Source organism: Lasioglossum baleicum, chromosome 6 (assembly GCF_051020765.1).
Source record: "Lasioglossum baleicum chromosome 6, iyLasBale1, whole genome shotgun sequence".
In the NCBI taxonomy this organism is placed as follows: Eukaryota; Metazoa; Arthropoda; class Insecta; order Hymenoptera; family Halictidae; genus Lasioglossum; species Lasioglossum baleicum.
In genome coordinates, this window is record NC_134934.1 from 9965403 (window position 1) to 9976546 (window position 11144).

An 11144-nucleotide genomic window follows, 5' to 3' on the forward strand; every position below is an offset into this window, starting at 1 on the left:
GAATGGTTTTGTTCAAAAACAATAATTTTTGAGAATATATATATATATATGTATATATATATAGATAAAATTTAATTATTATCACAAATATAAAAGACAGAAGATAAATTGGGGAGGGGAGTACGCGTGGCAGGTGTTTCCTTCAGACACAAAAAGACAAACGAGTTCAGCAGCCATTGGTTGAGAAAATGTGTATATCTAAAAATTAGAATGAAATGCCATAAATTTTAAGGTTCAGATTTATATATAAAGAACATAAATATATTAAAATAATTTTAATTTAAGTAACCGCGCTATCGACGTTAGTAGTAAAAGAAAATCCGAAAACTTTGTTACTCAGTGTGTATTCAATATGATAAATATGAAAATTATAACTGAATTTCTATTGTTTACCTTGATGAATCCCGGTGAAATATTTATGACAAAAGGGAGATGTCTTGCCAATTTTTTACGGATTCGAAGAATTTGATTTTGAGTGTCAGTATCCCTGGATGAGTGTAGATCTAGTCACGAATAGAATTAAAAGAACGTGGACTAAATTCAAACCCATCCAGGGCCACTGACCGATTCAGTTTCTTATCCTTTAACTGATGTAGTATAAATTACAAATTATCAAAAATATATGTATTTATATACTCTGACTGAAATTAAATGAGAAAAGTACGAGCTTAGCTACCGACGCTCTCACAAGGTACATAAAACGTAGCGGATTGATGCGCTTGAAAATGGAATTGCAGAAGCGCGGGTAGGGGAATCAGGATCGGGATAAGGGACAGGATTGGTATATAAATACAATGTAAATAGTGTACCTATATAGTACCAGAGAGTATTCTGCAGTGTTCTGATAGTACCTATCCTCTCTGATAATACTCCATAATACCAGAGAGGATAATCTCTGATAATACTCTCTACCCTTCCTATGGAACGAGGGAAAAGACTTTCTCAACGTACCGAAATTATATTATGTTACAAAGAAGTGACAAAGAAGTCATAGCAGTTTATACATCCAAGTTAGCGTCTGTGTGGCACAGTATTTAAAATAATTACGTGTGTTTTTCATAAAATTTTAATTAATTTAAATATCTACGTATGATTCTAAGAGATCTTATAAGAAATTAGTACATTGTTTATTTAGAATAAGAACGAAACTGATGTAAACAATGGCGGTGTATCACGTGATCGTGTTTTGGTTCATTTCGTTCTGCACAGGTGGGTATTTTCGATTCCTTTGAGTAAATGTTCCCCTAACGAAAAACACTATGGCGATGGCATTGGCCGAGCTGGAATCCGTCTGCTGTTGCCGCGCCCTGATTGGTCCGTGTTTTTCTCGTTTTTCCAGGATTGCAAGGGTGCGGGATGCGCGTTCTCATTTCTCGATAATACAAAAATGGGGTTTTTCAATAGTCAAAAACGCTATATAAAAGATTGATCTAGGCCGCTATTGCCCTCAAAAGTCCTATCTTTTCGTTTACGAGGCGTAATTTGCATTATTCGGAAGCATACAACGATGCACATGAGAACATTTTCCTCACAGAAAAAAGTTACTTCAAATGATCTCAGGGATAACCACTGATCACCACTATCAAGGAAGTACAGCATTTTTGGGACATGGATCAGTGATTTGGACATTTGGAGCACATAAAAATGGAAGAGACGGCGTGGTTAAAAACATACAATACATCACGTACAATATGTATATGCATTGGCGCGCGTGGGTGATAGCCCGTCAAAACATAGGATATGGGAGAATTAAACACGAAAATGTTAGTCCATATGGACTGTAGATTTATGATTTCCTGCCCCAAGGCCCCAAGTAGTCCAAGACTCCAACTCGTCCTGGGTAAAAGTGAAATTGGAGTAGCTTGGTCCCCTAATTTGATACGCCATGAATTTCCTTTGAGAACTTTATCTTTATCTCCTCAATTTAGTCTAAATTTTACAGAGATTATATTAGACTGTATTAGACTAAGCAATGAAATTTGAAAATAAATATTGTATTGTTGTATTTGAAATTTTCCTTTCTCCCGTTGGTACTACTGCAGGGAATTGCATATAACGTTATCATAACTAAGTTCGCGCGGTCGCGCAACACTATATATACCTGTACTGTGCTATGCTTACACTAAGCGCTACAAACTTCTGTACTTATGAAAAAGGTGCTTTTCTGCTTGTGCAATGTTTGTTTCGAGGAACATCAATGAAACAGAAGTATTTTGAAAATGCCATATGCATATATTTAAGTAAAACACTAATGGTCGTACGGTGTTACATTTTTTTAAAGGTGCGTATAGTTTCCTCACGGTATTTTGAGAAAACGCATTAATTTAAAATAAAGAAAACTATTGTGATTTTTCTCATCGGAAAGTTCTTCGATCTGTTGGTAATCCAACCGTCGTAGCATTGTCATTATCCGTATTGTTATGACATCTCTAACGAAGTCATAATAAAATTGTGTAACCTCGAAATATTTCGCAGCATTTTTAAGTCATCTATTATAACATCTCTATATAAACGAATCAAATTAGGGTAGAATTTAAGTTATTATGATTTTTCTTCTATTAAAAAATTCATTTTCAGAGTACCAGTTATGAATACAACGATAAGTTCTGTAGAAAGTGGCGGTGATAAACGTCTACCAGAAACAAGTATGCAAAATGTTGCACAAAATCTAACTACGATGCAAAGTGCGCAGAATGTACAAAGTGTTGTGCAAAGTAATATACAAAATATTCAGTCCACGCAAACTATAGTGGGTTCGATTGGAACGCCCAGCAATCATGTAGGTAAATCAATATCGATGGATACAAATCCGAAGTTACCTCTAATGAAACCTGTGGTACCGTCCGGTACCACGTCAACTTCAGAAAGTAATAAAATAACAACAACGGTAAGGAAAATATTTACAAATGTGTATAAATGTTAGATCATAATAAAATGTATTTGTTTGTTTTATAGCTTTGTTCTGTAGGATCCACAGTAAGGATAATCTCTCCAAGCATGTTAAGTACGGTGGAGCGTCAAAATCCACCACCAGCGCAACAGCTGTTACAGCAAACGCAGCAGGTAACGAGTATGCCTGCGACTTATCATGTACCGAGAGGACCAGCTGCGGTAGCTAATATATCTGCTCCGAGATCGACAGTAGCTACTCCTATTGTCAGAGCAAATACAGGACAAACTGTTCCAACAACAAGGTCAGGGTAAATACATATGTACGTGTTGGGTTGGAACGAAAGAGAGAGTTCGTAGCGTTTGTAAATTAAAATTGAAAGCTAAAATTCAGATATTTATTCGTAGATTTATTCAATAACATATTTTCCATTCTGTTCTATTACTTCGTGCCATTTTCGAGGTAATTTCTCGTGTTATTGAACAATTAATTTTATCTGTAACGAATTTTCTTTCCAACCCAATATGTATTAAATAATTTTATGAACATGTCAGCGATACGAAATCTATTACTAAGATTTGAAAAAGTGCCACTTCATTGTAATATATATTTATTATGTAGTGTAACAACGTATTTTATTTGTTACATGTTTAGAATCAATACAACTATCTCGAACCCTCAATGGCAACCTAAAACAACGTCCGTTGTATATGCTCAACCTCAGAGGCATCCTACACCTCCAGTGGGTCGAGTTTCAAGACCGCCGTCCACTGTGTACACCAGTCAACAGCCTCGTTTAATTACGCCAACAGGTCAAGGAAGGTCCGTACAAGCCACAATGGTAACTGGAGTTCCTGGCACTCCCTCCAGATTGATAGCACCTGTTCTTCAAACAAATAATAGTATTACAAGACTGCCCGTCTCGCAAAGTAGACTACCTACACCTCAAGCGACGAATGTATCGCAGACTACGCAATCTGGCAGACCTTCTGCTCAAACTATTCAAGTAAATCATTATACTTATTGACCATTAAGATTACCGAATGACATTTTTCTTTATAAATTCTTTGTAAAAATTATAGCCCAATCAACCAAACAGATCTCTAAGTACTCCCGGTACAGTTAATCGCATAGCTGTGTCAACACCTATGGTTGGAACTGCGAGTAGAATAAGTGGTACAGCTTCGGTAACTGTTCAACCAACAGTGGCGCGACAATTATCGATAAACACAGTGGCTGGGCCATCAGCTGCCACTGTAAGTCGAATTGTCATTCCATCCCAACAAGTAGGTATCGAAAAGCGAGACTGATATCAAATACTTTAATTGACTATTGAATAAAATAAATCTGCACTTCAGGTCCAACAACAACAACAACAACAACCGCAACCGCAACAGCAAGCAACTCCACGTGTAGTTCAAACAGTAACATCTTTATCAAATATCAGTACAGTATCACGAGTAATTACTACAGCAGCAAGTACATCAAATGTAACAAGAATATCACAACCAACGCCAACCACAGTTGCTAGAATTGCTGGGATGTCCCTACATCCTTTGCCTCTAGCACCTGCAAGAGCTACCACCTCCGCGCCTGTTAAAACAGTGCAAGCTCAAAATGTCGGGCCTACTGTTCAGATTAAACCTTCCCAGCAATCTGGCTTACGAGTGTCCTCAGCTAGTAGTACGAACAATAATTCGAACACTATACCTGCTCAACCTGTTCAAGGACAGTATATACATCCACCCCATACCACCACATACTATTCCTTTGAACCGACAGGTAATTTGTGATTGTTGTTTTTGCCTATGCTTTTGAAACAAACTTACATTGATGCTGTTACGTAGGAACATATTCTCAATATCGACAAACACCAGTAAGATTACTTGTTGAACCAGGGTACGATGAACCGCATACCAAGCCAAACGCATCTCCACGACCAAGTATACTTAGAAAAAGGGATCACGATAATTCGCCTGTCAAAGGTACACGAAAATATGAAATTACTAGAGTTGGTCATTCCATGCGAAATCGATCACTTTTTGCAGGCACCATCGTCGATTTTGTTCTAAATGAAATATGTTGTAGTCCATGTGAAATTAGGGGGGGTTTAAGTCATTATTTTGCCGGTTTCGAATTTTTTTTGAAATAGCAGGTCTTCAAAGTTTTCAATTTTTGCCCATTTTGGCGAAAACGGGCCTCACTTATGAATTTTTATCTCGGGAACTGTTTGTCCGATTGAGCTACATTCTTTTTTGTTTTATTCGGAAAGGATTGGGCTAGTACGAAATAATTTTTTCAACCTCGAAAATCAACTTTATAATGTCGAAAAATTTAAACAAATCCTTTTTTTACGTTTTTTTCGATGAAGGGTCGGAGTGATTTAAATTTTGAAAAAATATGGTTACATTCCTTGAAGTTTCCCCTCTAAAATGAGCCCTTTAATATTGTTCTCCATGTACAACATTTTGAAGGGGAAACTTCAAGGAAAATAACCATATTTTTTTCAAAATTTATATCACTCTGGCCTCTTATCGAAAAAAACGTGAAAAAAGAATGTGTTTAAATTTTTCGACATTATAAAGTTGATTTTCGAGGTTGAAAAAATTATTTCGTAATAGCCCAATCTTTTCCGAATAAAACAAAAAAGAATGTAGCTCAATCGGACAAACAGTTCCCGAGATAAAAATTTCTAAGCAAGGCCCGTTTTCGCTGAAATGGGCAAAAATTAAAAAACTTTAAAGACCTGCCATTTCAAAAAAAATTCGAAACCGGCAAAATGCTGACTTAAACCCCCCCTTAATTTCACATGGACTACAGCATATTTCGTTTAGAACAAAATCGACGATGGTGCCTGCAAAAAGTGATCGATTTGGCATGGAATGACCCTAGAATAATTTTTATTTTCTCTTTTCACTGCATTCATCATCTTGCCGGATCTTTTGTAGAAACAGATGACAATTACCATTACATATTTTTAGGTGTTGCAAAGAATTTGGTTCCTGTACTTACATCTTTACCACCTGTTACAACATCCAGCCCTCCTTGTTCGCCAAGGGGAGATCAAGATGGTGGAGGCTGCCAAAGTTCAGGATCTACGACGGTTTCGGCGACATCATCGCCAGGATTGGATGAAGAACCAGAACAGTCTAGAATCCCGATGAATCCAACGGTAGAAATGTCTCCGCGAAAGAAACCTAGAAAACAGCAACTTACCAGTGTAGAATTAACGGAATCACGATGTACAGAAGAAGAAATGCAGTTTATCACGGAAGAAAGAATGAAGAAAGACATTAAAGATGAGCCGAAAGAAAAATCGTCTGATAAAAGACAGATTTCCAGTACGCAACGCGACGTCATCAAATCACCTACACAACAGACGACCGTTACAATACGAACGCGACCTACGCCTAGTTTATTAGGTTTGTAAGGGAGAAGGGTGATACTGTTATGTATGACAAAACATAGTTTTTCTTTTTACAGGACCATCCTGGAAGAATAGATGGAGTAGTAGACTTCATCATTACAGGAGACCAAGCGAAGTCCGACCTCGCGAAGAAAGACGGCCAACTGTTGCAGAGATAGCACAACAAAAACATGTATTACAAAAGCTAAATGGTTGGAAGGTGTATCATCTTACAGCACAGATGGAAGATATTGCTGATCTTGAGAAACAAGTATGTTGAAGTTGATATACACTAGTGTGCAAAAGAAAAAAGCACCCAGTATAATTATAAGATATAATGACAAACAATATCTTTATGTAGAAATTGTATTGTACAATGATTGGTATACAGTGACTCCCACTAATATTCGGACACTCTTAAAAACACCGTAACTTTTCAAATATTGGACTATGCGATTTGAACTTTTTTGGAAAGTTAGAGCAATTAGTTTACGACAGGATGTGAAAAGAAATTTTTTCAAAAATTGCATTTGACCGGAATTGTAGAGGAAATACTAAATGTTGCATTTTACAACTTTTTTATGCGGGCCTATATTGAAATTTTGAAAAATATGTTTTGTAGATCTGTGTGGGTTATACGCATTGTGAAAGTTTCATCGAAATCGGTTGATGCGGGGAAAAATGACAATCATTGAAAGATGTAAGAATTCTTAGATTTACTGCTGATATAGGCCGAAAATCGTGAAAATCTGCAATTTTTACCATCTTTACATTGCAACGTCTACCGATTTTGACGAAATTTTCAGGATATGTTTAATTGAAACAGATCTACAAAACGTATTTTTGAAATTTTCAATATAGGCCCACAGAAAAAAGTTGTAAAATGGATCTTTTAGTATTTTCTCTACAATTCCGACCAATTGCAATTTTCGAAAAAATTTCTTTTCACATCCTGTAGTGAACTAAGTGCTCTAGCCTCCGAAAAAAGTTTGAATCGTATAGTACAATATTAAAAAGATTATCGCGTTTTTTAGAGCGTCCGAATATTAATGGGAGTCACTGTATTGCATTTAAAGTGTTAGATAATCCGCAATAACACATATTCTCAGAACTATTCAATTAAATAGCGGAATCCTTCTTCAAACTTACCGTGTTCCTATTTGCTTTTTTACGCTTTTCTATTAAATATGGCCGGGTGCTTCTTTCTTTCGCACAGCAGTGTATCAGCATTGATAACGATAAAACGATCGATTATAATTCGTTCCGTTTATACAGGTGCATGAGAAATTGAAAACAACATTAACAATGCTCGAATCGCAGCAGAACGTCAGGAATAGACAAGACGATGGGCTCGAACGTGTAAACGAACTAATTAAAGGAAATATGCAACGTAGTAGCTTAATTAGCGAAGGAATGAATGAAGCGCGGACACAGCTTATTGCTATATTCCAACATAAAGGACCTATTACCGATATTTTACAACGATGCGGTAACAAACGGGCTCAAAAGAAGCGAGACAAATGAGCTAGTTTTTAGCGCATTGAAATCAAATTAAAATGAATATGTTTCTAAGAAAAAACCTTGCGGAGACGAGGTTCGGAACAGAATTATTTTTATCTGTGTCACAGAATCTATATTATAGAAGTAAAATAAATGATTTTATAAGTCTATGACACGATTGTCGCTAAACATGTTTATACTTTATTATTATACAAATCTACGACTTTTTATTTTAATATAATACTTCTTCTATTTGTTGAAATGTCCTTTTACATTTTGTCGTGTTATATAAGTGTGTGCGCGTCTGCGTGAATGATGATGCGTATGTGTATATACATATAGACGTTATACGTGTATATACTTTTAAATGTTCTACCACGTAATTGTTAAAAAATACTTCAAGAAGAAAATTATAGAAACGCGTGAAAGTTTTAACATAAGAATGAAATAAACAAAGGTTAATATTCGTACTATAAAATGCAGAATATACGGTTTATTTTATGTACTATTTCGTACATATACGTGTACTATACGACATGGTACCACTACCAGGGAAGAATGTATGTTACCATGGTAACAACATATTCTGAAATCTTTACTTAGTAGAAAGAGTAGTCTTGTAGTCTTGTTTAAAGTTTAAACTTGCAGTATTTACAAAAGATAATAGCTCACTGAAAATTTGTTAATAGTATATCGATATGTGGTGGGGATACAGTCCCGCATTAGACATACAGCTCGAAGTGAATAAACGTGAGATTAACTTTCCAGGTGAAGGTCTCGAAGTATTAATCGTAGGTGCTGGCGATGCAAGACATATTGTGAAGACATTGGCATCATCTTACTTGCACGATCATTGTGCTATTACATATAATGTAATTGAACCAACACTGGAACAAATTGGTAGATCTATTCTCTTATTAAGCACTTGTTTAGATAAAAATCTAGGTATGTATGCAAGATTTTCAAACATAACGAGCTATGATATTCCTTCTTAATGACATTTTTGAATATAAAAATTGGATACACTTAAGGGTTACAAGAAGCAACTCGATATTACTTGGAAATATTTGGCAATACACTTGTAAGACCAGCAACAGCCAAATACTTGGGGAAGCTTTCGAGCACTTTGACAAATATACCAACAGGTACAGTCAATTGTCCATGGTTAAATTTGGAGAAATTTAAACATAAGGATAAAGATCAAATAGAAGGAATTTTCAAGTAAGTTTAATTAAACGAATATAGATTTCTTTAATGCTTTACAAGTTTTATCTTCCTTTGTAATACGTTCTACAAGATTCTGGGAGCGTGCAACATGCGAAAATGTTCCCATTGTGGAATATTGGGATAAAAGAGTTAGAAAGTTGTTAAAAACAAGATATGATTATCGCAACGGTGTTTTCGACTGGGATTATCATATGGTTCTGAAGTCTCGTGATGTCCCAAACTTAACTTTACAAGAATATAGGTAATAAATTTAGTGTAAAATATTGTCTGTCACGTGATTTATTCATTTCAAAACTAGATTCTGGAGAAACAATGGTATTGCATTCACCTGGCTAGAAGGTGAACCTGTTAGAAGCAATCCAACGTTATTGAGTAATATAATACAATACGGACCTGGCTTTGTGCATTATGCTTATTTAGGAGATATAGCAAATGGTCCCTTTTATACGTGGCTCTTGGAAAATTCAAACCACAATCGGTAAGATTTATTCTATATTTTTTGCTACAGTAGCGGACAAAAGTTTAAGACCGCTCTAAAGAAGACGATAATTTTTTTAATATTGTACTATACGATTTGAACTTTTCTGGGAAGCTAGAGCAATTAGTTTACTAAAGGATGTGAAAAGAAATTTTTTCAAAAATTGCAATTGATCGGTATCGTTGAAAAAATACTAACAGTTGAATTTTTAACTTTTTTATGTGGGTCTATATCGAAAATTTAAAAAGTACATTTTGTAGATCTGTGTGAATGAGCTACAAACGTTTAAAGATGGTAAAAATTGCAGATTTTCACGATTTTCGGCGATAAACTAATTGCTCTAGCTTCCCAAAAAAGTTCAAATCGTATAGTACAATATTAAAAAAGTCATCGTCTTCTTTAGAGCGGTCTTAAACTTTTGTCCGCTGCTGTATATGCTAATTTAGTTTTCATTTTATATATTATATTACAAATATTATAATTTAGTAAATACAGAGCAACTGATGTAGCTGAACTGGAAGTAATGAGATGTATTCATGAAATCAAAACGAAAGAACCATTGTGCGAAGAGTTGTTTGCATCGCATAGAGATTCCTCCATTTTAAATGGCACATTAGTAATTGATCCACCTAATAACGAAATGGAACAAGAATCATGGAAAAGAGAAAGAACTAAACAAAACAAGGAAAATATATCTTGGATAGACATTGAGAATCATAAGGTGTTGTATATAATAAAAAAATTTAATAAATGCAGCATACATATATGTATTGTTATTCTTTAAAATTTATAAAATACTTTTTAGGTCGTTTTTCATCCCATAACATCCATAGAGGTATTCAAACACAAAACCGGTTATGCCAACAAGTTAGACTTTTTATGGATAGCACATAATATGTTAAAAGAATTACCTAATCTTACTCCACTGTTAAAAAAAGGAGCAATTGTAGTAATTGAACTGCGAAAATATATGACAGAATTACGAGAGGAAGATTTACAGAATTTCGTGAAAGAAGTGAAGAATAACGCAGACAACTGTGGATTGCGTGAAATTGTTCATATAGATGCTAAAAAGCATTGTATTGCTAAATTTTGCAAAACTTAGACAATCGTAAATATAATAATAAAGTTTCCATCCCTCTCCTTCCCTCTTTCTCTCTTAATCTTCTTCTGTATTTAACACTTTAAACTGTGATTAATAAAACATGCTGTAATTTAATATTATTTGTAAATATTCTTTCAAGTTTGGTATTATAAATATATATAGATAAAGTATATTAAATAGAACGTTACAAACGTTCGTTAAAAATATGTTTATATAACTAAATAATATAAAAATTGTTCGATAATAATCATGCGAATAATTACTTCACATACAATTGCATATTATTTTAGCAATACATAAATAAATGGGTAAATAAACAAATACAATCCAATATTGATGTGCAAGATATGTGTATTCAATTTCGCCCAGAAATAATTTAATATACCATAATGTATTTATAAATTGAATACAATGACACAGTAAATTTTAGATTAATTAAAAAATCTGTGCTACTGAAATAATATATTGAACAATATTGAAATATGTAATATTATTGAGAAAACAAAAATCACCAAACGCTGCTATCATAGTGAAAAAT

At 34.5% G+C, this 11144-nt stretch overlaps 2 protein-coding genes across 4 annotated transcripts; both read left to right on the forward strand.

The window, feature by feature from the left end:
- Nucleotides 1-2058: 2058 nt before the first annotated feature.
- LOC143209991 (uncharacterized) lies at nt 2059-8360 on the forward strand. Of its 3 annotated transcripts, none has more exons than XM_076426387.1 (10): nt 2059-2281; nt 2578-2887; nt 2956-3194; nt 3545-3896; nt 3973-4176; nt 4249-4672; nt 4789-4875; nt 5872-6312; nt 6359-6567; nt 7572-8360. In XM_076426387.1, the coding sequence occupies exons 2-10, from the start codon at nt 2588-2590 to the stop codon at nt 7818-7820; spliced, it is 2505 nt and encodes an 834-aa protein (XP_076282502.1). In that variant the 5' UTR covers nt 2059-2281; nt 2578-2587; the 3' UTR covers nt 7821-8360. The 3 variants fall into 3 exon arrangements, with proteins under 3 accessions (XP_076282502.1, XP_076282500.1, XP_076282501.1); XM_076426385.1 differs by having other exon boundaries at nt 2060-2281; nt 4738-4875; XM_076426386.1 differs by having other exon boundaries at nt 2062-2281; nt 4738-4875; nt 6374-6567; nt 7572-8280.
- A 127-nt stretch (nt 8361-8487) lies between these two features.
- Dnaaf3 (Dynein axonemal assembly factor 3) lies at nt 8488-10720 on the forward strand. The gene is made up of 6 exons (XM_076426391.1): nt 8488-8741; nt 8828-9017; nt 9094-9264; nt 9322-9501; nt 9988-10222; nt 10307-10720. Exons 1-6 carry the CDS (start codon nt 8495-8497, stop codon nt 10604-10606), a joined length of 1323 nt encoding a protein of 440 aa, XP_076282506.1. The 5' UTR covers nt 8488-8494; the 3' UTR covers nt 10607-10720.
- Nucleotides 10721-11144: the final 424 nt, after the last annotated feature.